The sequence below is a fragment of the Aspergillus homomorphus genome (assembly GCF_003184865.1).
Source record: "Aspergillus homomorphus CBS 101889 unplaced genomic scaffold BO97scaffold_26, whole genome shotgun sequence".
NCBI lineage: Eukaryota > Fungi > Ascomycota > Eurotiomycetes > Eurotiales > Aspergillaceae > Aspergillus > Aspergillus homomorphus.
The window spans coordinates 270,223-295,379 of record NW_020291912.1 but is presented as its reverse complement, the minus strand read 5'-3'; the positions used below and the strand labels follow the sequence as shown (position 1 = coordinate 295,379).

Genomic DNA, 25,157 nt, shown 5'->3' with positions numbered 1-25,157 from the left:
GGCTCGTGTCGCCGATGCGCCTTCTAGAGACAATTCACTTACTCTTTTGGTTTGGTCGGCCCGGTGGGCTCTCAGACTTGCCTAAATCGACGCCCAGACACGGAACGTGACGATAAGGGATATACTTGCACTTTTTTTTTTTGCGAGAATACTGATAAATCTTCTTTATCAAATACGCCGTCATGTGTCTTCATGTGTTTCTAGCGTTGTCTGGACTGCGTCCTCAAACGAAAGTATATGAACCACTTGCTCCCACAGATGCCATATAACCGGACTGAATGCTTCAAACATCAAGAAGTAAAGTGTATATAAGACAAAGAAAAAATAGACAAATGCAAGAGACAGGAACCGCCACATCAACGCCATCTATACAGGTACCGGCCAGTTAGGGTATACACGAATGGCAAAGAAAAAGAAAACATCTGCTAGAGAATCGCTGAATATAACAGTGATGAGCACATGCACCCCCCCCTAAAGAGATAAAATGAAAGAAAGGAAAGCGACAGGCTACACGGCTTGATCACCAACAGTCTTCATCATTGAGGCCATCTCGTATTCATCGCCCCCATTCGGAAGGTTGCGTCCTCGTCCCCGACCGCGCGACAGAGAGAACGACTCGTCGGCGCCATCAGCTTGAGGTTGAGACGAGCCTGTCGTCGAACGCCCCGCGGTGTTACCCCCGAAACTAATCGGCTGCAGCTCCCGCCAGCGACACGCCCAGATTCCCAGAAATGTCATGAGGGTGGCGCTGGCGCACTGGAGACCCCACCAGAGCCAGTTTGAGGGCACTGAGCGAGTGTAGAGGACAGTGATCATCAGGTGTAGGAAGTGTATCGTGAGTGCAAAGTCGGGGATGAGTTTCGAGCGCGACACAAGTAAAAGAAGATAGATCACCCTGTAACCATGCGCAGAGACTGTTAGTGACTCTGATAGCTTTGCCCAGAAGTAGCGGAGGAGGATTCGAAGCGTACCCTATTCCACTATTCAACATCCACACCAACCCAAGCATCCACCCAACGGTAGTATCTCCCCGCAACGCACTCCAATTCAGGACCAGATCCAGTGAGAATGGGGTGCCGTAGACTAGCGTGGTGAACAGGATGAGCGCCGTTGCGGAGACATAGAAGGCACTTTGAAGCAGGGCGATCTTCCGGACAATCTTGAGAGGTGGGAGGTCAGTCCGGGCCCCCGCAGGAGGCGGACGTCGGCGCGGGGGCATGAGCCGCAGATGTGTTTTCGAAAAACGAGGTAGAGATACCCTGTTGGCTCTCCAATGACCGAGATACCGGACGAATTGGCGAGAAGTTGGTGAGAGACCCAATGCGTTCGGTGATGTCAATTGAGTGCTGGCTGCCGAAGCTTTGTTGTGGTGTAGAACTCGCACACCGCGCAATAATGTAAAGGTTCCCCTACCAGACGGTATATCTCGAGGCGATCACTATGACCGAGTTTCCAACCCTAAGCGACCGAAATAGCGACAAAGATAGCTCGAAACTTCGCCGCCAGGTGGCTGGAAAGTGGGAGGTTGTTTGTGAGGATGAAAGGGTGGACGGGATAGGCTAGCGCCACATGACCCGGCCGTCATTGCGGAGCGGCGGAGCGGGCAGTGCGAATTAACTAACTGCAGTCAGTTGCCCCATGCGAGCTTGCTGAAGGGCACCTCCAATTTCGCAATCACAACCGCTAATTCAGCCGGGTCTCAGCTTCTTCTCAAGGCTTGTTTCACCTTTTCGCGAGCGCACCTCTTTCCCAAACATATATCGCACAATGGGCTGGCTTCCCTGGTCTTCCGACTCCCCCTCCTCCAATGCCGCCTCCGACGGCGGCCGCATAGCCCCGGACCGAACCTCCCGGCAACGGTGCTACGAAGGTCGCGACCTGTTCTTCTCGTGTCTGGACAGGAACGACATCCTGGATGCTATCAAGAACGACAAGGATGCGCAGCGGAAGTGTGGAAAAGAACTCGCACAGTTTGAGACTGCTTGCTCGAGAGCTTGGGTGCGTGACGCGTGAAATTTCCCACTGTTATCATGGCACGCCGCGAATTTGTCGGCCTGGTTCAATTGGATACTCTGGCGATATACCATAAGATTGGTGCTGATTGATTCTCGAATAGGTCAAATACTTCAAAGAAAAGCGTGTCATGGAGTACAACCGGGACAAGACAATCGAGCGCATCAAGAAGGAAGATGCAGCCAAGGTCGAGGATCTAAAATCACAGGGATGGACTGCGCGGTAAAAATGAGCGCTCATATTGAAGCCCCCCCAAGGGGATCCAATATCGAATGGTAGGACAGTGCTATCAGCTCGATAATATATCAAACTGTACTATATCGACCCTACACCCCGCCCATGTATAATGACTCGCATACGGGCCAGGCCCCATCTGTCAAAGGTCTACATGCTCTCCACTTATGTCTCAAGAATACCACTCTATTGAAATTATCGTCTGCTTGCATTTCTCTAGCGAGACTAAATAAAAGACGCCCAGTATAGTGCACGAGATCATAGAAAATGAATACGGATGACCTTTGTAATACACCACGCCCTCCCTAATGCCCGACCAATTTTCCGAAGAATACTCAACCGATGCACTCCTGTAGCAGTTGCTCGCTGATTCAACCGATGCGAAAGAAAGAAAACCCAACAACCGAGCCATGATAATATATTCACAGATAAATTCCCATATCCGTTTCTCAACAGAACAATCAATCAACGCCCGAGTTCCTGAGATGCCACCAAAGAACGCGGGTCAGAGAAGCGAAAGGGGAAAAAATAGCAAGGAAAGGAAAGCGATCTCAGCCGAACGCACGCATCATTGCTTCCATTTGCCTAGCTGATGCATGATATTCTGTACCTGAGGCCCAACAGCAGCCTGGTTCTGCGGCTGCTGGCCCCCTAGGCCTTTTGCAAGCAATGAGATCAGATTAGGGTCTGAGACCACTGGAGCATTGGGCGTCTGTAAAGGGAAGGGCTGCGGGGCCAGTGGCTGCTGCGGATTTGCCGGAATGGGCTGTCGGGTCGCAGCGTTCAGCAAGCTGGCAAGGTCTGCGGTGGTGTGAGTGGCAGTGGCGGCGGCGGCAGCAGCAGGGGGAAACGCCTGCTGCGCGCTAGGAACAGTTGGCGGGCGTTGCTGCTGCTGCTGCTGTTGTAATACTCCAAGAAGCGATTGAAGTGTGGGCCCGTCGAGAGAGGTTATCAAATTGGCAATGTTCGGCTGATTTGGCATGGTAGGCAAAGGAGCCTGAGGGACCGATGCAGCTGGAGCGGGCAGAGGTGGAACACCAAACGCCGGGTTTGGTGTGAATGGATGAGGCCCGCCGCGATGTACGGATTGTGCATGGAACACGATCTCAGCGGCGATGCTGGGCTCGACATCAGGATATTCTGACACCATGTTAGATGGCACACATTCGTATAATGGCATCTAGAGCAACCGGGGACAGCCTACCATTTGACCGAACGTTGTCCAGACCTCCACTCCGATCGAATACCTGCAACGGAATCTTCCGCGAGAACTGGCTGGGTCGCGATAGTCTTACAATGGCAAGGACCCCCTCCTGAATTTGGCGTTGAACAGCAGCATTGAGCGGGATCCTTGGTCCGAGCACAAGGATGTCAACTCGGAGCCCACGATTGCGGAACGAGTTTTCAACGTGGAACAAGAAGTTGCTTGACAAGCATGTTAGCGAAACTGGTACTACCGAAAAATTGCGCAACGCCATGGTCTCTACTTACCGATCGACTTCCTCGAGAACTAGAAGCTGCACTTCTGGGACATCTCTTGGAGCTCGTCGAGGAACCGGTATGTCTGTCTCTGTTTCATAGACCCCACGGGCCCGCGGGCTTGGGCTGCGGTATCTCCTATCTCTAGCATACGGCGATCGAGAACGCCGCCTTTCTCGCCGGTCATATCGCTCGGGCGTCCGATCCCGAGATCGATACCCATCTCTGCCGCGAAAAGCACGCGGTGATGGTGACCGAGGAGGCCGATAGTCATCGCGCCTCCGATGGGTTGGCTCGTCCCTGAAGTCGCTGAATGGCACTCTACCTGATTCGTATGGTCGGTCATAACGCTCTGCTGGAGCTCGTGCGTTACGATTGCTAGATGAACCGCCTCGACTGTAATCGGGGGATCTTGATCGTCTGGACGGAGGCGCACGGGGCTGTTCTCCCGAAGCCGTCCCTGGCCTGGTGTTTCTTTGTGGCTTTGAAATCTCAAGGTCTAAGATAATTTCCAACATTAGCTTCTAATAGACGTTAGACCCGACCACCTATACTTACGGACTTTCCGCCCCCTAACGACGGCTCCTTGCTCAGAGTCCAATGCCTTTTTGCAGGCGGAAGAATCGAGGAACTGTATGAATCCGTAGGCCTGCTTAATCGAGATCTGGGCTAACTTGCCGAATCTGTGGAAAATGTGAAATAGGTCCCGTTTCGTGACTCGTTCCGTAGGTAAATTGCCTGCAGACATAGGAGGGGAACGAATTAGTCAAACAAGAAACCACACCAACAACGAAGGGTACTTACCAACGAACAACCTAGAGCCAGGTGGGAAGCGATCCCAAAGGCCTTCTGTAACATATATCCTCTCATCATGGAGAAACTCGTCGTATTTCTTTTGCACTTCGGGGCCCCAGGGAGTATCTTCATCGGCGCTTTTGGACTGCCGCGCACTTAGCCGCTCCGTGCGGCCATTCTTAGTGGCTGTTGCTGGAGCGGTGACGGTGGCACCAGCAGTGGTAGCGGTGGTGCCAGCAGGAGCAGGCTCCTGAGGCTCTGCATGCTGGAAGCTCGCCACCGGGGGCGGGGGCAGCGCGCTGACTCCCGAGGAGGTCCCCGGGGCGCCGGCTGCTGCCAATGACGATACTCCCAGATTGGACTGGTAATTATTACTTTGTTGGGCGGGATAGGAAGGGGAGGAGGGCTGTGCGGTGGAAGAATTAGGGGGAAGCTGGTGGTAGGAGCGGATGTCATCACTGGCATTGTAGTTGGGATGAATGGATGGCTTGTCTTGGGGCGGAGGGCGTGGCGGAAGCCCCAGGTCGTCTGTTCCGGCTTGAGGGAGCACAGAAGCATCGGCCGTGGAAGGCGCTGTTTCCGCAACAGTGGGGGCAGAGGGAGCGGTAGAGGAAGGGGGGAGATTATCGAGGAGGTTCTGGAAATCGACACCATCCTCACCGGCGTTATCAGCGGGTTTGTTCTGGGAGACTAGGCGATCGGATGGGGGGAACGAGGTCGTCCAGCTGGTAATAGCAGCGTTTACCTCGTTCGCACCGGGGTAACCGGGGGCGGCATGGGGAGAAGAGGTAGGGGCATCGGGCATAGGGTGAGCTAGGAGGGCAGCGGCATCTGAAGGAGGCAATGTGGTTAGAGAAGAGTTTGCGACTGTTGCTCCTAGGTTCATGGAAGAGTACGGATTCGGAGGTGCAGATCGATCTGATGGCAAAGACGCCTGGGCCATGGGAGCCTGAGCAGCGAGGTTGTGGTTGTTTCTGTTGTCCACCGATCTCTCATCCAGGGTGAAAGAGCCAGGTTGGAAGCTACCTTGTGTATGATGCGTATAGTGTGGCGGCGGTTGCTCCAATGCTTGTTGCGCGGAGCCGGTCGCGTTTCCCCTCATTGCTTCCAACCCAACATAGGAGCCTTGGGAAGAGAGGAAATTTGATCCATTATGATGCACCTGGGAGTTGGGTCCATGGAAATACTCGGAGGACTTTTCATAAGTCGAAGTGTCGTTGAAGACAGGATCCATTTGGTTTTGGAGCACCGGGATTTTGGCCGGCTCCGCGACGTGCAGCGGGCGAGGGCTTTCGGGAGTCAGGGTTTTGCCTCGGAAGTGAAGAGCTTCATCTGGGGAATTGGGCGTCATGTAGACCAAGGTCGAGAGGTCGAGTCATCTACAAAAAAGAAAGACACACGCAAAGGAGGACCGAAAGGACCACAGGAGAGATAGGGATTTTGGAAAATCGTCCAAGCTAAGGTGGGGCTATCTTGAAAAAAGAACCGGGCCGTTGGAGCCGGGGCGGTAAAGGAGGCGATGGGATGGCAAAAGACGACGGATGGACGGGCGGACGGAGGGGAGGAAGAGAGAGAGTTGGAGAAAGATGAGAGAGAAAGGAAGGAAGAGAAGTGTGTAAACTTAGAGTGTAGGTGGAGGTAGACGGAGTGATGGGTCACTCACACAGTCCCCCAACCCAGACAGAGTATAATGGAAGATGCCAACGAAGAGCTCAAGACTGGGAAGAAGAGAATCACTCCAAGTAATGATGTGATGAGCAAGAAAGTACAAGTACAGGAGGGAGGGAGAGAGGACGAGAGAGGGGTGAAATTGGAGGAGGGGGAGGAGGAAGGAAGCAACGGAGAAAGAATACCAGGCAGTGTGTATAGAAAGATCTAGTAGAACTGTAGAACAAACAGCAGGGAAAGGGTGAGAGACAATGCGGAGAACAAATTAGTTCACCAATACCGAAGGGTGACCATAATGTGAGGCGAAGTCAAAAAGAAAAACGGAAACTAGATCACGGTGATTGCGGTATGGGTGATGAGAATTAACCCCGATCGAAGTAAATATGCTACACCGGACCCACGGGGAGGAAGAGGAAAAGGGAAAAGGGAGATGTCGTTGTGAAGATGTGAAGTGTGAGTGAGTAACTAACTGAAGGAGTGGCAGGTCAGTCAGTTCAGTCAGGTAACATCCATCCATCCATGACGGGCAACAAGGTCAGAGTTTGCGCCAGTCAGCTTAACCACGCGTTTTGAATGGCCGGCATCATTACTAGCGGCGGGTCAAGGCGCGCCTGGATTCTCATGGCTGGAACTGCTGCAAACCTGCGATTCCCTCACACTATCTACTATCTTAGTCCATCAGCCTGTCACCGCGTCCAGATTCATCACCCGCCGACGGAGCCCTTCCGTGTAGATGTCTGGGTTGGGTAAAGGGTAAACGCCCCTCCCCCCCTTCAGCAAGTGGGCTTGTCAAGTGACTGGTCTTTCGTATTTCAGTCCACAGTAACAGTTGTGGCTCAACAAAGAGAAGGACTAAGTGACATATCAATACCTGATAGATCAGGCACTAAAGTGTTGCAGCGGTCATTGCCAAGGTTGAGTGAGCAGTTCGGTAAACCCGACACACTAAAACACTGGCGGAGGTCACTGCCACTAACCAAGCCTTACGGTATCTACCCGACCTTGCCGACCTTAAACCATGTTATGTTACCGTCATTACCCCTAGAAAACAGTAGTAATTCCGAAGTTGAACCTGCTGCTTGCTACCTAGCTCGGGTTCTGGAAGATCCTCCTCGTGCTTGTTACTGGTTAGGTTAGCATTTCGGCCTTAATTCAATGTCTTCCCGTTTACGTGCATTTGTTCCAACCTGCAAAATATCGGGCTTTCTATTGACATGCGCTAGAACGAATTGGCCGTTGAGACTGTCACTTTCCGCCATGGCTACCGCGCTCCTTCATAATTCTCCCCGTAGTCTTTGTCCTCCTCGTCGGGGTCTCCTCCTCCTTATTCCTCTTGTGAGCCCCACCATCGCAACAAGAACCTTCGCCTTCAGACGGTCCGCTGCTACCAGAGATGATGACCATGCATCGGAAGACGACTTGAGTGCCGCGCGCCAATGGCTGGCTAGCTTCAGCTCCAAGTCGATCCCGCGTGACATCTGTGAAATCTCCTTCAGTCGTTCCGGGGGTCCTGGGGGTCAAAACGTGAACAAGTCTGTTCCCGCCTCAAAGCCGACTCATCCCGGCATGGACTATGATTGAGCCTCCGAGTATTGTTTGACTAACGTATGCACTTCTATTGGATCCGAATAGGGTCAACTCGAAGGCCACCCTCAGAGTGCCGCTTGATGCTCTACTGCCTTTGGTGCCCAGGGTCTTGCATTCTCCGCTTCAAGCGACCCACTACATCGCACCCAGGACTCGCAGTCTGGTCATTCAATCAGAAGAATCACGGAAACGGACTGAAAACGTGGAGTCATGCTATGACAAGCTCCACCAGCTCATCAAACGAACCGGAATGGATGCTATTCCCGGAGAAACATCTCAAGAACAAAAGGACCGAGTACACAAATTGTATGCCAGTTTGGTCAACTGCGTTGTATTCGTACGACAATGCCCGCGGCTCTCAGCTAACACTGTACAGGCAGAAAGCCGCAAACGAGTCCCGCATCAAAACGAAGAAATTTCTCAGCAGCAAAAAAAGTAGCAGGAGAGGCAGTAGAGACGACTAATATGATGCTAACTTTTCCCTCACTGAAATATTTATAGCCCCTTCTTCTGCTTGCTAATGCAGCTTGCAAATGGTAGATCCCGTTAAACGCCTGCATAGAACTTGAATAGAGTTTGATTGAATTTACGCTCCCTGAACGACACGCTCTGCATTGCGAATAGTGGCAGAAATGGCTTTTTGCAGTGAAAGATCCAGGCCCTCGGTCTTCTCAATCGGTTGCAGCCAGCTAATAACTTCTTTGGCGACGGATGGATTCGTGCGATGAGCCGTGAGACGACCATATGACGCACCAAAGGCACGCGGAAATTCGGGGGAAGTGACTTGAATTCCCGCCGTAGGGAACTTGATGTAGCATACGTGTGTATGGTGACTGTCGGGCTTGGCTTTCTGCATGGATTCGACCACATGCCCCAGGACCTTGCGCAGACATGGCAAGTCGTCGAATTCGTTCACCATGTCATAAAACTCATGGCCGAACCTGTCATCGTTGTTGAAGTTCTTCATGGCTGTGTCGAAGATGGCAAGCGGAATAGCGCCACTCAATGCAGGTGTCGAGTTGAGAGCTTCAAGCGCCACTTCGTCCACGCCATTCTCATTCTCAGCGCTGGGATTGATATCTTCCCCAGTGATTGTCGGAAGCCTGATCATATCTGCATCCATATCGTCCAAAGGCTCCTGTTGTTTCGGGGCCTCAATCGGCTTGTCGAGCCCCAAGATTCGCTGTCGAGCGACGAGCTTGGCGATGTAGATCATCTCCAACTTCGCATAGGTAAGCCACAACTTCTTTGAGCTTTTGCAGAATCTCAGTCCTCGCTGCATGTAGCTCCGGGACTGTGTCATATCGGCGTGTTCCTCCACATTGTACTGCGCGGCGTAGATCCACAAATCCACATTGGTAGGGTGTAGTCGCAAAGCATCTGTAAGAATATTCGAGAGCTTCTTATAAGCCTTCTGTTGCCTGGCATACTCGATGTATTGAATCCACAAGCGGATATCACCGTGAAACTTCCGAGCCGCACGGTCGAGAATGAAGAAGATCCTCCTCTGCCCAGTATGGCCCGGCATCTTGATACCCAAGCGCTTCACTCTCTTCCGTCGCAAGGTGTCCAAGTTCATTTCGTATTGCGCATATCGTACAAAATCGGCTGGAATGGCCCCACGGGCGTTGAGTTTGTGCTCGAAGTCCGATCTCTTCTTGACGATCGCCGAGATTTCCTCCTATATTTCGATTGACAGTTTGCGTGAGTTCCGGGGTTGTGATCCGATTACTGAAGGACTGTAGGGGAGGGATGGTACCTTGGAGAAGATCTTTTTCCTCTCATACTCTCTGAGCTCTGGCACCGACTTCTCCAGATAGAAGCGCGCTTTGTCAGTGGCGTTAGACATGGTTGCGATGACCTAGAACCCAGTTGGGGTCTTCAGAAGCAGATCGCAGACTGGCAGAATGATCTGGCAAAAAAAAAGTGGTCGGCATCCCGCACGAGATCTCCGATTATCAACGTCCCTGGCCGCCTGCCTAACTTGGACTAGTGACGCTCGCGCGCCCGCGTGCTGCCGAGCCTCAGTGCGACGGTCATCCCATCCAATCCATCTCACCTCAGGGGGGTTCTTTTGGACTTACTTGTTGTTTCCATTCTTCGGTCGATATAATCTCTCTCTTTTCTTTTCTTTGTTCTTTCTATTTTCTTCTACTGCCACTCGTTTTCTTCTTTTAGCTTGGACTTGTGTAATTCTGCCTCAATTACCCCATTAACCGGAGGTCGAGCCCGGTGTCGCCTGTGCTATCATGGCACCCAGATTTAAGGATGGGGATGCCGTTGTGGCGGTTAGTCACCTATTCACACCTAAAGGAAGAATCGCGATCTGACTGAAGCATTGGCGCAGATAAATGGAAAATGGATCTCGTGGACTCATACCGCCGTCGCCTACACGGCCTTCTTTAGTGCCCTGATTGTGGGAATGTCACTGCATTTCCGCAAGATTGTCCAAAACGAACACTATGGCTACCCCGATGAATGGTTTCCTTCCGTCTCAGCAACTATCGGTGATCGCTATCCCGAACGGTCTTTCTTCCAAGTATTCATTGCCATCACTTCCGGACCTAGATTCGCCCTTGTTTTCCTATGGTATCTCCTCACGGCCCGCCCGAACTCCGCTCTACCCAAGCTGGTTGCTGGTGTCGGACTGTTCCGGACTTTCACATGCGGAGGTTGGACATATGTCACCTCCACTGACGATCACGACTGGCATGATATATTCATGATTTCGTATTTGGTGGCAACCCTGCCCTGGACTCTTGGCTGCCTTGCTCTCAGCCCGAACAACCGCCGGGCCGTCAAATATCGGAAGATCTTCGCCAGTCTGTTCTTCGGCACCCTCGTGCCGTTGATCTACTTCTTCATTCAACATAAAGTGCACAAGGTTCCTGGAGGTAAGTCTTATGTGGACGCGGAATGTACTCGGCCTATGTCTGACCTTGCCAAGCCTACACGAAATACGCCTTCTTCGAGTGGTCGCTTATTTTGTTTGACGTGGGTTTCGACGCGGTCACTGCATTTGACTTTGAAGCGTTCGAGATTGTTGTGAGAGATGTCAAGGGGGTTAGCAGAGGGTATGTACAGTGGCTTCCAAAATGATTCATGAGGGGAAGAGGGAGAGAGAAATGTACAGTTGCCAAACGACGTCGGTGGATGGTGTGCTTGATCGACGTGATCTAAGATTTTTTGGAAACATCTAGGCAGTTGAAGACCACTGCGGACTCCGTTCTCGAAAAAGAGTGTGTATAGCCTTTTCTCCAACAATTTCACGGAGCATTGCAGTTAACTCGTAGTTAGGAAGGGCAAGCCGGTCGGCAACACCTTTGGAGAGGGATTTTTCTGGACAGAAGTCCTTGATGCGGCTGCAGAAGTCTACAATGGGGTAAATTTCCTTGTTCTTGAATCTCGCTTCGAAATCATTACTGACGAAGTGTAGTTCGTCTTTTGGACCCTTTGCACTGCCCTTCCTGTTCTCGTCTGGTGTGAGTGACCGTTTTCTGAGCACCCTAACCGTGCATAGCTGATGATTGTAGACTTCCCTCTCTGGCATATGGGTATCTCCGGATACGAGGCTGCCATTGTCTCATATCTCTCACCTATCCTTCTCGCTATCCCAGCCCTCAAATCCGCTGTGGTTAAGAATCCTCGACTTTTCCATCTCCTTTCGTTGTCCGGACTGCTAGCATACAAGATCCAGGACCCTGCCAACCGGCTCTTTTTGACCTCTTTCAGCGTTGTTTGCAGTTGTATGACATGGGCCGCTACTCTCTACGCTGAGCGTGGCAACAATGCCAGGCTGGAGTCGCGAGTTTTCGCGTGGGGCACCGGTTTGATCATGTCGAGCATTGCCAAGTTCGCCTGCACTACAAACAACCCGGTCTGGCCCATTATGCATGCAGAGAATGGTGGTTGGAACAAGGTTGGGCTTCTGCTCGCCATCCTGGCTGTTCTGCGATCTTACAGAAGGCCCGCGACAAGTGGAGGAGACTATCTGCCATCCAGCGGCAAGAAAGGCTCCTGGCTTCCTGCCGGGTTGGGTATTGGAGCGTTAGTCTTCGCGATGCACTACCTTCTTTCTGATTCCAGTACCATGATTGCTTGGGTTTGGGAGGGATATCCCGTGAGAGGGCCAATCGCTGCACCTCACGGTGCCCTCACCATCTTCGCCATGGGCGCCGGTCTTGTATTTGGTCTTTTCTATCCTGCCGCTGCCGGAAGCTGGACAGCGTTCGGAATGGGTTCCGTTGGTGCGGCATTCCTTACCTGCTACAGCCACTGGACTGGCTTCTACGGTGCCCTTGTCCTTGCTTTCTACCTTCTTGCAGTAGCCCCGGTCCTGATCTCCTCCGCTGTTCGGCACTCCCCAGCGGCCACATTTGGACTCGGTTTCTTCGTCTATATGATTCTTGTGTTGTTCCACGTCTGGGTTGTTGCCTACGCATTTGTTCCCGGTGGCTACCTTGTGAGAGAACACACTGACTGGATCATGATTACCACTATGTTGTGTATTGGCGCTGGAGTCTTTTCTGCGGCAGTTTCAAACTCTCACAACTCCAGGAGCAAGATTGTCAGCCCCAACAGCAAGAGACAACGCTCCTACTTTATTTATGTCCTCGCCGCTCTCCAGCTTCTGTCTATCTCCATCGCCTACCTTCGGTTCCCCACCAATGACTACACCCCCTATCACAAGGAAGATAAGGTTGCCACCCTCGGAATCTGGACTGTGCACTTTGGCTTGGATAATGACATGTGGGCGTCTGAGCGACGCATGCGCGATGTCATCCAAGAGCTGGAACTTGACGTGATTGGTTTGCTCGAGTCTGACAACCAACGTATCATCATGGGCAACCGTGATATCACGCAATTCCTGGCAGATGACCTAGGCATGTACGCTGATTTCGGACCCGGTCCCAACAAACACACGTGGGGTTCTGCGCTGCTGTCCAAGTTTCCGATTATTAACTCCACCCATCACCTTCTTCCCTCTCCTGTTGGCGAGCTTGCTCCTGCTATTCACGCCACGCTGGACATGTACGGAGAGTTGGTCGACGTTGTAGTTTTCCACTCGGGCCAAGAAGAGGACCCCGAAGATCGTCGCCTGCAATCTGAATATTTGTCTAACCTGATGGGCTCATCGGACCGCCCCATGGTCCTATTGAGTTATCTCGTCACAAAGCCGCTGGAGGGCAACTACAACACATATGTTAGCGAGACGAGCGGCATGAAGGACATTGACCCCACCGACTGGGACAGATGGTGCGAATACATCCTCTATAAGAAATTGAAGAGAACAGGCTACGCCCGTGTCAGTCGGGACTCCATCACCGACACAGAGATTCAGGTAAACTTCCTTCAATCGCAATCATGTTTCATCAGCTCTAACAGATATTGCGACAGGTCGGAAAATTTGTCATTGGCGAGCCTGAGCCTGAGAACGAAATGCGTATCCCTGAGGAGATGGTTCCTCAGGGCCGTCAATTCCCGACATTGTTCCGTGGGCAGGGTGTACGCGGCCATCGGTACCATGTCTTTGATGAACCTAGATACTGGCAATAAGCGTGTGCCTTCACCCCGAGGCCATGCCTTAGTTGCTGTACCAGGGGGAGTGAATCATTCTATATGTTCTTGAGTATACTTCCATGGGACAATCATGCCGCCAATCTGTAGCCGAGTGCTACTGGCGGTTGCTATAACTTTGTACTGTCAATTGAACTGCAAATAATGTACTTTTACCCCTTACTGTGACGCTTCGAGTCGATCAACGTGATCAGCTTCTGAGGACGTAGGCGAGGTCCGTGCTTGACGCCGAAGAGCAGCGAGAGTTCACGCAGATCTGCTGTGCAACTGACTCTCTGATCTCTCTTTCAATGTAACGTAGTTATCAGTGGCTCTTTCCACCAGACTTCATTCACACAAGCGAGTTCGTCACTTTACAGCTGGAGCTGTGGAATGTGAGCAAACATGTTCGCCAGAATCGGGGTGACATAACGTATATGACAAAAACGAGGCAGGAGGTGGGATGGGCTCTTTGCCTCTCAGAACTCCTCCCACATGGTTCAATGATTTTTTTTTCCCTCTCCGGTCCCACCCTCGTGGGTTGTCGACAAAAATGGCTGAACTGATGGCGAAGCGCTGCTTTTCGCTCTATCCCCAACCCCGTTGCTTCTTCTCCCCCTTCAAACCACCGCTCACAGCTAAAATGAAATGACAAATCATGTCTTCCCATCCCAACGCGAAAGCCTATTTCGACACAGTACATAAAAGTACATGTATCTGTCAAGCCACATTGAAACAGTCGCGTTACAACTACGATTCCAGCAAGCAAGTCAAACTGACCGATGATGATGAGCCTACATTCCAGACGCCGCAGAGTCAACGGCGCACCGGGACAGATGCGCGGATCCAGCTGAGGAAGTATCCAATCGTGCGATGGGAAATTCCCCGAAGAATGCATTCGTACACGCTCTTTGTTGATCTTTCCCTTTTTTTCTTTTTCTCTTATTTCTCTTTTCTCTACTGCCTAACCTTTCTAACACGATGGTCGAATCATCGATCCAACCACGGTAACGACGCACGAGAGAAGGATTCGCGTTCGATAACTCTTCTAGGGCAGGAATTCCACGAAGACAGAACACACAATCCCCGAGAAGGAGATCAAAGCTAGAATCCAAAGTGATCGGATACCGGACAAGCAAGAATAATCGTGATATCTCCGAGGGGAACCAAGGAAGGAGGCTCTTTTCCTGGCGTTATCAACTCCCTCTAGTGCTTCGCGTGTTTCCCTTTCCCCCCGCCTCTCTCGACATCGGACAATCTTTTCTTCAAAAGTACCTCTGAACCCTCTAGTTCTGGTATTGGGAAGGGCTGATTACGCGTGTTGGTCTCTACGTTACTGTTTTCTTTTTGTTTCTTATTACTGGTGTTGCCGTTCAGCAGGGACTGGGTATGCATTGGGCTCTGACCAAAGCGTTGCGGCCTCCTGTATTGTGTTTTCATACACGTGCTGCACACACTGATTTCTGACATGGGAGAAGACTCGGGGTAAGTGCCTGGGAACTTGTTGATAGATTGTTGGTCTGAACTGACATGGCGAAAGCACAGATCAAGATAGCTTTGTGTGATTCCATTCTAAGCAGATCCAGACTGTCCCAGTTGGTACCCTGAGGCACGACCTTCAAAGCCCCAACAAAGAAAACTCAGAGTGTAGCGGATTACACTCATCCGTTTGTCAACCTTGGATGAATCAACCACTGGAAATTGAAAGGGTTTCGGGAGTCGTTCTTTGTTGAAGGCAAACACGCTGTCCCGCTCTGAGGGCAACTCACGCAAACAGGCAAAGAAAGGAGGTCCTTCCATTCATAAACAAGGTATCTTGCTGACCCTGGAGGGTGGTTGAATCTGAACCTTTCGAAGGTCTGGTTATGCAGACTATACTAATTGATTCTCACAGACACCGCATCGCCAGCCCTCTCCATCTGTGCTAATTCCTCTAGTCTCATCACTGCAAACGAATATTTTCTGATGTAAGTCTTAAACTGACTATCCGTTAAAGCGTGATACACTGCCCTCGTTTGTGTTGGCTTTGGAACTGATCCAATCTAGGGCCACGATGGCGGACAGGCCACCCAGACAGGCGGGAGGACTCTTGCCGCCTTCGAGTCCTGCCTGGAGATATGATGCAGTGAATGGCAAACCTCTCAATCCAGAGCCCAGAGAACTGCCGGGATTAAATGTCAATATCTACTTCGGCAGACGAAACAATCGTCCGCGCTGGTTGATAACACCTGTGCCATCAATAGACATTTCTGACGGCGGACCCCTTGGCGAGAAAGGCCCCCAGGAGAACAGTCCTGACTCCCAGAGCCCTAAAACAAACGATACCGATGATCCGCGGAGGCCCGAGGTCCTTTGTTGGAAATTCGATCCTCCCCCCGAGCAGCAGAACGACCAGGAGCTGTACAGACATGCCTATTCCACCCTCCAAGAAGCACTCAAAGTACCTAGTTTCAAGGAAGAAGCGCGAGCCTATATCCGGCGACTGTACCCGAACGAAACAGCACAAATAGAGGATCCGCTCCCGAGGCTCCCCACGTTTCCCAACCCTCGGCCTCCCCTCAAGAGACAATCACCAATCCCCGGTACTGGCGGCCCTAAGTACAATTGGTACGATCGTCCAATGCTGTTCTCCAAAGTTGGATCGGCGGTTTCCGCTGGCAATTCAGTCACTACCATCCGAGACGAAGCATCTGTTGCTCCCACTCCAGAGGAAGGAATACCACTCTCCGCTGGTGAGTACAAATGGCTCTGGTTTGTCGTCATCATTCTGCTTGTGGCAATGTTTCTTTGTCTGTTTCTGTACGCATTCAAGATTCTGAGATAGTGTTGCGTGTATATGAGGTACTTCTTTCTGGTCCACCGGAACCCTCCTCTCCGTGGCTCAGACATCGGTAGCGAAGCTAAGCTCCTGCGTGGTTGATTCTGTGTCTGCTTGTCCAACTCTGGTGTTTGTATTCGATAAATTGCCCGTGAAGCAAACGAGAGCATCTGGCCTTGGCCGTCTGTTCACATTCCGCGTGTACATCCCTTGCATCCTGCATTCCTTTCTCCATACTTGCTTGTACCCCGTGCCAAGCTAATTGCTGCCAATACATAGATCTCAGAATGGCCGCCAATCAAAGTCCGTTGCCACCCATACCTTTAGAAGGTGTTGACGAAGATGTGGTTCTCAAGGGCGGCCTGCACCGGGATCCAAAACGTAAGGCGCAATCGACCACACGCATGTTTGCGCGGAAATATAGATAGATTCAGCTGACTTCCGAGGTGATCCACAGTTGCTCTAATCGACGACACAGGCCAAATCAAATTCATGCACCCCCCTAAGGAGGAACCGTTTCAACCGGCGACCACCAAGGAGGTTCCGCGGCCCGTGACTGTGCAGGGCATAGGGAAGTATGAACAAGAGAGTGTCGGGGCACAAACCCACGCGAACGGCCAGAGCACCACGGACAAGGAAAACAACCCGCTCAAGCAAACCGCAAACCCAGGCGACAAAAGAGGCCGAGGGATCGGCCGAGGGATCGGCGAAGGAGGCGGCAAGGAAACGCACAGCAGAGTCCCCACACCCTCCTTCGCCGACCCTAGGCTTGACGAGAAGCGAAAACTGTCGTGGGAACGTGATGGGTACATCGAGGAGGAGGTTCAGGCCAAGGTCCGATATCTCCGGGAGAACCGCGAATTGTATTACCCCAACCGTATCTTCCGCCGCATGAGAATGTGGTCTGGGTGCGATCGAGATCGATCCACGATTGGGATCAACGGCCAGATCGATCAGCTGCCTCCATTTCCCGGGAAGCTGATGGTGGCCGACTCGGAGGCGTCGCCATCCCACAAGAGAAAGCGTGGGAGGGCGCCTGCTACGACGAAGAAATCTAGGGCCGCCGCCGCGAAGGAGAAGACGAGGGCTCCGAAGAGAGCGACTAAGAAGAAGGCTGCGAAGAGTACTACTCCTCCGGCCGATGATACCACCCAGCTGGGTAGTTCGCCGAAGACGGCTACACGACCTAGAAGGAGTAAGAGGATCAGTGGTAGAAGCCAAAGTGGCACGAAACAGTCTGCTAGTCGGGGTCACTGAGGTTGAAAACTGGGGCTGAGATCTGGGGAAGGTGTAGGGTTACTGATTGATTGCAAATATGGCTTTGTTTCTGGTTGGATTGTATTGTATGGATAATCGGTTCATCTTTGCGTTTACTAGTAATGTCATTTGTAGTATATAGCTCTTATTCAGGGGACTATATATAGATACTGTACAGATCCAGCCGCCATCTAGTAAACCGCGAACGAACGAGCCACGAACGCTTCTATCTCGGAGTGCAAGACAATGACTACTACCGGTATGGTCTCCGACGCTTCTATAAACAGCAGCTACTCTATATACAGATATTGATCCTAACGCCCATCAACATGCCAAGATATCAAGTACCAAACCCAGACTCGCTCCGACACTCAGTAACCACGTCCCCATGGTGGATGTGATGGCTCCTAATGTTGTTACAGGGAGAAGGGGGTTGGTGATGGTGGTGCTGTTGTTTGTGTGGTTGGGTTGGCTGGAGAACGCCGACTGGATGGTCTTTGCTTTTCCTCAGCCGCGCGGAAACAGATTTGACGAAGTCAAAGGTGCATCGATGACCTAAACGATTGCAACTTGTACCGACACGTCCGTCGCCATCATTGGTATGTGGCGGCAAAACGCATCGCCGCTTCAAGCGCCGACAGGGGTCGCAACTTGTGTTTTGGCGATGCCGGGGGGTGGGAGACGACGGTTTCACCACCCGTGAAGATTGCACGTGGGACATTCGAATGCAGCTTTAGTGGGATGGAGAGGCTGAGGTAGATTCGATAGGACGAGCCCATCTTTAACAGCAAGAATGGCTCACACAAAGGAGTTTGGCTCAGAGGTGCATTGCAGGTATAGTTCGGAAAGAGAGTCATAATCTCAGTGACCATGACAGCAATTACCCTTTCGGGAGGAACCGGCGGCCATTTCTCGATAAGCTGACTCATTTCTCTGTCATGGCTTCGCCGCTTGTTGCCCAATTAAATCCATTCTAGCCAGCTATATGCTTCTGTCGAAGATTCTCACACGAAAACTTGCATCCACGACGCATCAAGATCGTTATCAATTTAACCCATTATCCAGCCTGAGGAGCGGGGTATTATTATACATTCTGATATACAGACAAGGACCATGGCGCGGAATAGCCTAGACATTCTCCCCAGCAGCCCTGCGAACGCAGTCCACGATGAAGCGCGGATCGCTCAAGAACGGCGAGTGACCTTCCTGGCACCGTTCAACCTTCAGCGCCCCTTCACTCTGCGCAATCATCCGTTCCTGCACCAATGACGGCAAGGCCCGATCGTTCTCGCAGACGATATACGTACTGGGAATCTCGCAATATGCCGTGTAAGTCACCGGCACGGACAACGGGCCCACGGGGTACGAGCCCAGCAGCCCAACCGCTTCGTCCACATCGGCAGGGTCGCACCGGTTATAAAAGACCTCTCGGATTGCATTGCCATCCAGAATCATCGCTCCATCCTAGGGTATGAGGTCAGCTTACTCGGGGGCGTCGTGCTTGTGGCAAACAACCAAAAAAATCACACAGACACACACACACACCCCCCTCAGTGAAGCGCATGCCGCCATGCTCGGCCAAGTATTCCTGCCGTTGCCGTTCGAGCTCCTCCTCTTCCGGTGTCTGGGGCTTCACTTGTCCGATGTGGTTTTGGCCTTCGGGAAGCGCCATGGCGCACATATACATCAAGTGGAGCACGCCGCTCTGAAGCCCTTGCTTTTCGCGCGCGCTCTTGCCCAGGCCCTTGACTGCTTCCGACATGGGGATGCCGCTGAATGAATGGGCGATGGTGATCACGTCACGCCCGGCGTCGAGGTAGCTTAGGATGACCTTGCGCACGGCCTCGGCGTCTGGGATCCAGCTGGTGGAGGGAGGGCTAGAGTCTACCGAGGGCATTGTCACGCCTACAGCTTGGTAGTTGGCTTTCGCGAACTCGTCGATCAGGCGCTGGTAATGCTGTGGTCGGTGCCACGAGCCGGGGACGATGACAACGGCTGGTCTGAGCATACTGATGTTGGTTTAAGAGGAGAAGGAAAGGGAAAACAGTAAGTGATTGTGATGTGCAGAGGAATGCGATGCACAGAATGAAAGAGATTCTCAAGTGTTGCTTAGTAGCTTGGTAGGTTTTAGGCCACGGAGGCAGAAGGTCAAAGTATCATATACCTACTATGCGGTGGGCCTGATAGAATTCTGCACGATCGTCGGAGCCGCAACAAGACGATAGATAGTACAACAATACAAGAATGGCGTAGCTCTGAAGTAAGGCCAGGTGGTACAGCCCTGAAGAATCAATCCTCCCCGCGTTGGCCCCTCGATCCTGTTGGAGGTTGCCATTGAAGAGAGCTCAGCATCAGAGGTAGGCTGTGAATGCATCTCACTCTCCCGAAACAAACAGCTAGCAGGCGATAAACACCCCTGTCCAGATGGTAGATTAAGGGAAAGAGCGCACAGCGGAATTCTGCCAGTGTTCTACTGTCCCAGTCAGCATGTGAAATCAATGACGACTAAGACCACGAGAGGGACATATTCATGTGATATGGTTTCGGGCCCAAGGATGGCTCTACGGGAGGGAATCCTGTCCATGAAGTTACTGTGAAAGCCTAAGTGTTATGAACATTGGCTTTTCCGCAAGTTGCTTCCGATCGTATCGTGTCAATTTCATATGAGGGGGTCCGGAATCTAGATTAGTGCGATACTCTAAAACGATGGAAAGGTTTTCCGGAGTCAAATGAAGCTGCTCCGGATCAAACAACTTCACTTTAAATCAATAAGCGCTGGAAGCTTGTCTAATATCTTCTTTATTGATTAGAGCGTGCAAGCAAGGCGCGTGGAAAGAAACCAATGCTGCGGAACAGAAGCAACTCGCAATGCACGGCATGCCCGCGGGCATAAAGCGATGATACCCGAATAGGTATAGATGCAAACAAAGCAAACCACGATCCGCGATGGCTTCATCACTCCACGCTCCGTTGAAAGCGACAACATTCGCCTAGCACAAGGTCCCATCGCTTCGCCAGGTGTGTCTTTTTCGTCGACTCACTCGAGCATGCCATTGACTCGCTATTTTTAGTTTGCCTCTTTCAAGATTTGCTCGTATCGATGCCTTGATCGGAAGCGGTTCCGCCGTCCTCGCGACAAGACTATCTCACCTATACAGTCCGAAGCTCTCCCCAAGGAGCGCGTGACGACGACCGATCGAGATGTTCACCTTCACCCCGTTGCTCGGTGCTCAGTCATCCGCCTCAAAGGCATCGCAATCGATCTTGGAGCTTGAAGGAGGGATAAAGATTCTGGTGGATGTCGGCTGGGATGACACCTTCGATCCTCTTGATCTGCAGGAATTGGAAAAGTGAGCCATACTTCTTTCTGGGAGAGTTCGCGCACTGCGATCACCAAACGACTTCCTCTAATCGAATGTGCTCGATGAAATAGACATGTTCCTACTCTATCGTTGATCCTTCTAACCCACGCGACTCCTGCCCACATCGGTGCCTTCGCCCATTGCTGCAAGACCTTCCCTTTGTTCACCCAGATTCCCGTCTACGCCACGAGTCCCGTGATCGCCCTCGGCCGCACGCTTCTACAGGACTTATACGCGTCTTCGCCTCTCGCCGCGACCTTCCTACCCAAAGCCTCGATCTCCGAACCCGGGGCATCCACCTCCGCCGCGTCGGCCGCAGCATCTGTTGCACAAGGCGACGAGAGCCCAGAGGCCACGCACGCTGGTCGCATCCTGCTTCAGCCCCCCACCAACGAGGAGATCGCGCGATACTTCTCGCTGATCCACCCCCTGAAATACTCGCAACCTCATCAACCGCTTTGTTCCCCTTTCTCCCCTCCTTTGGACGGCCTGACATTGACTGCCTACAATGCTGGACACACGGTTGGTGGTACGATATGGCATATTCAACATGGGATGGAATCGATCGTCTACGCGGTCGACTGGAACCAGGCCCGCGAGAGTGTCGTCGCGGGAGCGGCGTGGTTTGGCGGCTCCGGCGCGAGCGGGACTGAGGTCATCGAGCAGCTGCGCAAGCCAACAGCGCTCGTGTGCAGTACCAGGGGTGGTGAAAAGTTCGCCCTCCCTGGTGGAAGGAAGAAGCGCGATGATCTGCTGCTCGACATGATCCGAAGTACGGTCGCCAAGGGAGGTACTGTCCTGATCCCGACGGATACGAGCGCTCGCGTCCTGGAACTGGCCTATGCATTGGAGCACGCCTGGCGCGATGCAGCGCAAAATGGTCAGGGTGATGATGTGCTGAAGACCGCGGGACTTTATATGGCCGGCAGGAAGGCCAACACGACCATGAGACTTGCCAGGAGTATGCTGGAATGGATGGATGAGAATATTGTACGTGAGTTCGAGGCTGCAGAGGGTGCCGATGCGACGACCGGCCAAGCGCAGTCAAACAACGACGGCCCGCGGTCCGGAGGCCAGGGCAAGACTGAAGGCAAGGGAGTGGGCCCATTCACATTCAAGCACCTGAAGCTTGTTGAGAAGCGGAAGAGTTTGGAGAGGATTCTCGCCGATCAAAAACCAAAAGTCATCTTGGCTTCTGACGCATCATTGGATTGGGGATTCGCAAAGGAGTCGCTCCGCCTGGTGGCCGAGGGCGCCAACAACCTGCTTCTTCTTACAGAGCCTCTGCACAAGGAGAACGTTTCCGACGGTCATCGCGAAAGCCGCTATAGGAAGACTCTGGGCGGCATGATCTGGGAATGGTATGAGGAAAGAAAGGACGGGGTCGCTCTCGAGAAGAGCTCGGACGGCGAGATGCTGGAACAAGTGCACAGCGGCGGAAGGGAGCTCTCATGGTCTGAAGTGCGCCGCGCGCCTCTCGACGCCGGCGAGCAACTGCTCTACCAACAATATCTCGCTACGAAAAGACAACTCCAGGATACCTCTCAAACAAGAGGACAGGAAAACCTTGACACTGCCGCAGACGCGCTGGACGACCGGTCTAGTTCTACGTCTGAAGATTCCGAGACCGAACAACAGGGAAGAGTGTTGAACTTCTCCACCTCCCTGGCCCATGCCAACCGCAACAAGCTGGGGCTCAGCGATGAAGATCTCGGCGTTAATATTCTCCTGCGGCGGAAGAACGTCTATGATTGGGATGTTCGCGGCAAGAAGGGCCGCGAGCGAATGTTCCCCTACGTGGCTCCCCGCAAGCGGGGAGATGAGTACGGCGAATTCATTAGACCCGAGGAGTATCTCCGTGCGGAGGAGCGCGAAGAGGCCGATATGCAACAGCGTCGGACCGACTCACAAATGAGGCTGGGACAAAAACGGAGATGGGACGAGAGCGGACCCAACGGACGCCGGCTGTCTGGTAGTGGAGGAAAGCGCCACCAAGGGCCGGGCGGTGCAGCGAAGAAAGATCTTAGCACAGCTGATGAGCTGAGCGTGATGGAGGACGGTGAGGGCGCCGATGCCGCTGCCTCCTCTGATGACGAGCAGGAAAGCCAGGCGTTCGAAGGACCGGCCAAGGCGGTTTACGAGAAGGCGAGCCTGACCATCAACGCGCGCCTTGCTTTTGTTGACTTTACGGGCCTGCACGACAAACGAAGCTTGGAGATGCTCATTCCACTCATCCAGCCCCGGAAACTGATCCTGATCGGAGGCATGAAGCAGGAAACGACGGCGTTGGCCGACGAGTGCCAGAAGCTTCTGGCAGCCAAGGTCGGCGTCGACGTGCCGGCATCCGCGGATTCGGCGGTTATCTTCACTCCTGCCAACGGCGAGATGGTCGACGCCAGTGTTGACACGAACGCTTGGATGGTCAAGTTGAGCAATAACCTGGTCCGACGATTGAAGTGGCAGCATGTGCGCAGCCTGGGGGTGGTCACACTGACGGGCCAGCTCCGGGGACCTGAGCCCTCTCCTCAAGCGGAACAGGATCCGGAAGGTCCCCACAAGAAACAGAAAGTGCTGCTGCAGGACGAAGCCACGCCGGCCACGGATTCGGAAGCAGAATCGACGAAACAGCAGCAGCAGCAGCAGCCGCAGCCGCCACCGCCACCGTCACCAGAACCAGCTCCGCCGACCGACAAAACCGATGTCTACCCCTTGCTGGATGTCCTGCCGGCCAACATGGCGGCGGGAACGCGATCCATGACCCGGCCTCTCCACGTGGGCGACCTCCGGTTGGCGGACTTGCGCAAGCTCATGCAGGGGGCCGGCCACACCGCGGAGTTCAGGGGTGAAGGAACACTGCTGATTGATGGGATGGTGGCGGTGCGCAAGTCGGCGACGGGCCGGATTGAGATCGAAGCGTCGGCGCAGTCAGCAGCGATGGTGCCCGGTCGTAAAGGGGCGGGGAGTTTCCTGGCCGTGAAGCAGAAGATCTATGAGGGATTGGCAGTTGTGTCGGGGAGTTGAGCGAGTTGGTCGGATCGAGAATATGTACTGTACCATCTGTGTGTATGTCTGTGTGTAGCTTGTAGCTTGAATCAAGACGAGGGTCGATCTAGTCTCTCACGAGACCTGAGAAGCTCGGGCACTCCATTCGGATCATGCATGCATGTAGGGTAGGTCAGCAATTGCTGGTCATAGTGATTAGAAGTATACGAGACCTCCAACTACACCTACACAAGTAAGTACTGTACATGTAGCTACCGAACCCAAGCTCTTTCTGAGACATATGACTACAAGCACTTAATTATTGCCATATCAATCCAGCCCAGCGAATATGACGCCCTGTCTCAACATCAATCCAATCTTCCCACGGTCATCTCCGAGACCTACTGTACTTCCCAATCTACACCCAAATCCGCAACAAACCTCAAGGTATACCCCTCATGACCTGCGACCAACAGAATGAATGTAACCCACTGGTACACGTCACACCATAACCAGGCGCAGCACCTCATAACAGACCATTCCAATACCTCCTAACCAACCAGCCCGCATCTCTACCACAATAACACAGAGCTATATTCGAAGCAGCCCACACATATACCCCCTCTTCCTCAAATCGATATCATTCCTAAATCCGGATACGGGGTTATACTCACTTCCTTCCTGTTCTGTAGTGTACAGTACAATATTCCAACGAAAGCGTCGATCATTGATCCACTAGGATGAATCGAGTGTAGCTGAGCGATTGAGGCTGAGACTATTGAAGAATATCGATTGGTGACAGGTCCAATCCGGGAGGAAGATAAGTATACGGTGGTTGGTGTTTCATCCCGTCTGCTAGGGAGTTTACCTGTCTGTTACCTTGGACTTGCGCCCTGGGGTTTGTAGTGTCGACACACTTGGACATGACCATGAGTCCCTACAATAGATACTAACAGGCTCAATGTGAGGTCCATGCGCCGATAATACCAGCCAATATAGAAAGCTTAAGCTCCTGCACATGAAACCGGGAACTCCGCGCGGGCTCGGGAAATGGAGATTATGGAGGCGATATGACAGCAGTCGCTGTGGATTCCTGCACGGGGTTATTGTGGGTGTACATATGTATTTCATCTGGTGATTGTTTGGACGTGGAGCTGTTTTGCTGGATATTTGTGCTACTTGCACTATGTGCTATGTCCTATGTGCTATGTACTCGGTATGAAGGTATAGTAAGTATCGTGTCTGTTGCCAAATCCGACGAGTAAACTACAGCAACCCGCCCGCACGCACGCACGAAGGCCCGGGTCTTCAATGAAATGTTAGTAATACGACATAACCAATCCAACCAACATCCCGGCAACAACAAAAGAAAGTCGAAGTACTACTCGTAGTAAAGTAAATAAGAA

At 52.5% G+C, this 25,157-nt stretch overlaps 10 protein-coding genes across 10 annotated transcripts; 5 read left to right on the top strand and 5 right to left on the bottom strand.

Moving 5' to 3' along the window:
* Nucleotides 1-221: 221 nt before the first annotated feature.
* Nucleotides 222-1,506, bottom strand: BO97DRAFT_393427 (protein SYS1). The gene is made up of 2 exons (XM_025693924.1): nucleotides 972-1,506; nucleotides 222-895 (listed from the first exon to the last, which is right to left on the bottom strand). Exons 1-2 carry the CDS (start codon nucleotides 1,217-1,219, stop codon nucleotides 508-510), a joined length of 636 nt encoding a protein of 211 aa, XP_025550040.1. The 5' UTR covers nucleotides 1,220-1,506; the 3' UTR covers nucleotides 222-507.
* A 124-nt stretch (nucleotides 1,507-1,630) lies between these two features.
* BO97DRAFT_406658 (cytochrome c oxidase subunit 6B family protein) lies at nucleotides 1,631-2,432 on the top strand. Its single transcript, XM_025695456.1, has 2 exons — nucleotides 1,631-1,998; nucleotides 2,117-2,432. The coding sequence occupies exons 1-2, from the start codon at nucleotides 1,768-1,770 to the stop codon at nucleotides 2,237-2,239; spliced, it is 354 nt and encodes a 117-aa protein (XP_025550039.1). The 5' UTR covers nucleotides 1,631-1,767; the 3' UTR covers nucleotides 2,240-2,432.
* A 102-nt stretch (nucleotides 2,433-2,534) lies between these two features.
* Nucleotides 2,535-6,041, bottom strand: BO97DRAFT_115494 (putative RNA-binding protein (Nab3)). Its single transcript, XM_025689937.1, has 6 exons — nucleotides 5,548-6,041; nucleotides 4,531-5,352; nucleotides 4,285-4,464; nucleotides 3,739-4,225; nucleotides 3,452-3,672; nucleotides 2,535-3,387 (listed from the first exon to the last, which is right to left on the bottom strand). Exons 1-6 carry the CDS (start codon nucleotides 5,870-5,872, stop codon nucleotides 2,816-2,818), a joined length of 2,607 nt encoding a protein of 868 aa, XP_025550038.1. The 5' UTR covers nucleotides 5,873-6,041; the 3' UTR covers nucleotides 2,535-2,815.
* Nucleotides 6,042-7,371: 1,330 nt separating this feature from the next.
* On the top strand, nucleotides 7,372-8,261 carry BO97DRAFT_406657 (peptidyl-tRNA hydrolase domain protein). Its single transcript, XM_025695455.1, has 3 exons — nucleotides 7,372-7,721; nucleotides 7,822-8,082; nucleotides 8,153-8,261. Exons 1-3 carry the CDS (start codon nucleotides 7,447-7,449, stop codon nucleotides 8,238-8,240), a joined length of 624 nt encoding a protein of 207 aa, XP_025550037.1. The 5' UTR covers nucleotides 7,372-7,446; the 3' UTR covers nucleotides 8,241-8,261.
* On the bottom strand, nucleotides 8,087-9,671 carry BO97DRAFT_444364 (snoRNA-binding rRNA-processing protein UTP6). The gene is made up of 2 exons (XM_025698455.1): nucleotides 9,536-9,671; nucleotides 8,087-9,457 (listed from the first exon to the last, which is right to left on the bottom strand). The coding sequence occupies exons 1-2, from the start codon at nucleotides 9,623-9,625 to the stop codon at nucleotides 8,363-8,365; spliced, it is 1,185 nt and encodes a 394-aa protein (XP_025550036.1). The 5' UTR covers nucleotides 9,626-9,671; the 3' UTR covers nucleotides 8,087-8,362.
* Nucleotides 9,672-9,842: 171 nt separating this feature from the next.
* Nucleotides 9,843-13,524, top strand: BO97DRAFT_406655 (putative integral plasma membrane protein). The gene is made up of 8 exons (XM_025695454.1): nucleotides 9,843-10,064; nucleotides 10,124-10,670; nucleotides 10,724-10,850; nucleotides 10,977-11,015; nucleotides 11,074-11,158; nucleotides 11,213-11,258; nucleotides 11,310-13,117; nucleotides 13,174-13,524. The coding sequence occupies exons 1-8, from the start codon at nucleotides 10,026-10,028 to the stop codon at nucleotides 13,330-13,332; spliced, it is 2,850 nt and encodes a 949-aa protein (XP_025550035.1). The 5' UTR covers nucleotides 9,843-10,025; the 3' UTR covers nucleotides 13,333-13,524.
* A 1,861-nt stretch (nucleotides 13,525-15,385) lies between these two features.
* Nucleotides 15,386-17,407, top strand: BO97DRAFT_426122 (uncharacterized protein; the record flags this gene model as incomplete). The annotated part of the gene is made up of 3 exons (XM_025697111.1): nucleotides 15,386-16,064; nucleotides 16,430-16,531; nucleotides 16,608-17,407. The coding sequence occupies 3 exons, from the start codon at nucleotides 15,386-15,388 to the stop codon at nucleotides 17,405-17,407; spliced, it is 1,581 nt and encodes a 526-aa protein (XP_025550034.1).
* A 137-nt stretch (nucleotides 17,408-17,544) lies between these two features.
* Nucleotides 17,545-18,272, bottom strand: BO97DRAFT_115405 (uncharacterized protein). Its single transcript, XM_025689936.1, has one exon. It carries the CDS (start codon nucleotides 18,126-18,128, stop codon nucleotides 17,748-17,750), a length of 381 nt encoding a protein of 126 aa, XP_025550033.1. The 5' UTR covers nucleotides 18,129-18,272; the 3' UTR covers nucleotides 17,545-17,747.
* A 180-nt stretch (nucleotides 18,273-18,452) lies between these two features.
* Nucleotides 18,453-19,415, bottom strand: BO97DRAFT_444362 (alpha/beta hydrolase; the record flags this gene model as incomplete). Its single annotated transcript, XM_025698454.1, has 2 exons — nucleotides 18,453-18,871; nucleotides 18,951-19,415. 2 exons carry the CDS (start codon nucleotides 19,413-19,415, stop codon nucleotides 18,536-18,538), a joined length of 801 nt encoding a protein of 266 aa, XP_025550032.1. The 3' UTR covers nucleotides 18,453-18,535.
* A 995-nt stretch (nucleotides 19,416-20,410) lies between these two features.
* Nucleotides 20,411-23,871, top strand: BO97DRAFT_371813 (cleavage polyadenylation factor subunit CFT2). The gene is made up of 2 exons (XM_025692838.1): nucleotides 20,411-20,757; nucleotides 20,841-23,871. Exons 1-2 carry the CDS (start codon nucleotides 20,609-20,611, stop codon nucleotides 23,788-23,790), a joined length of 3,099 nt encoding a protein of 1,032 aa, XP_025550031.1. The 5' UTR covers nucleotides 20,411-20,608; the 3' UTR covers nucleotides 23,791-23,871.
* The last annotated feature ends 1,286 nt before the right edge of the window (nucleotides 23,872-25,157 follow it).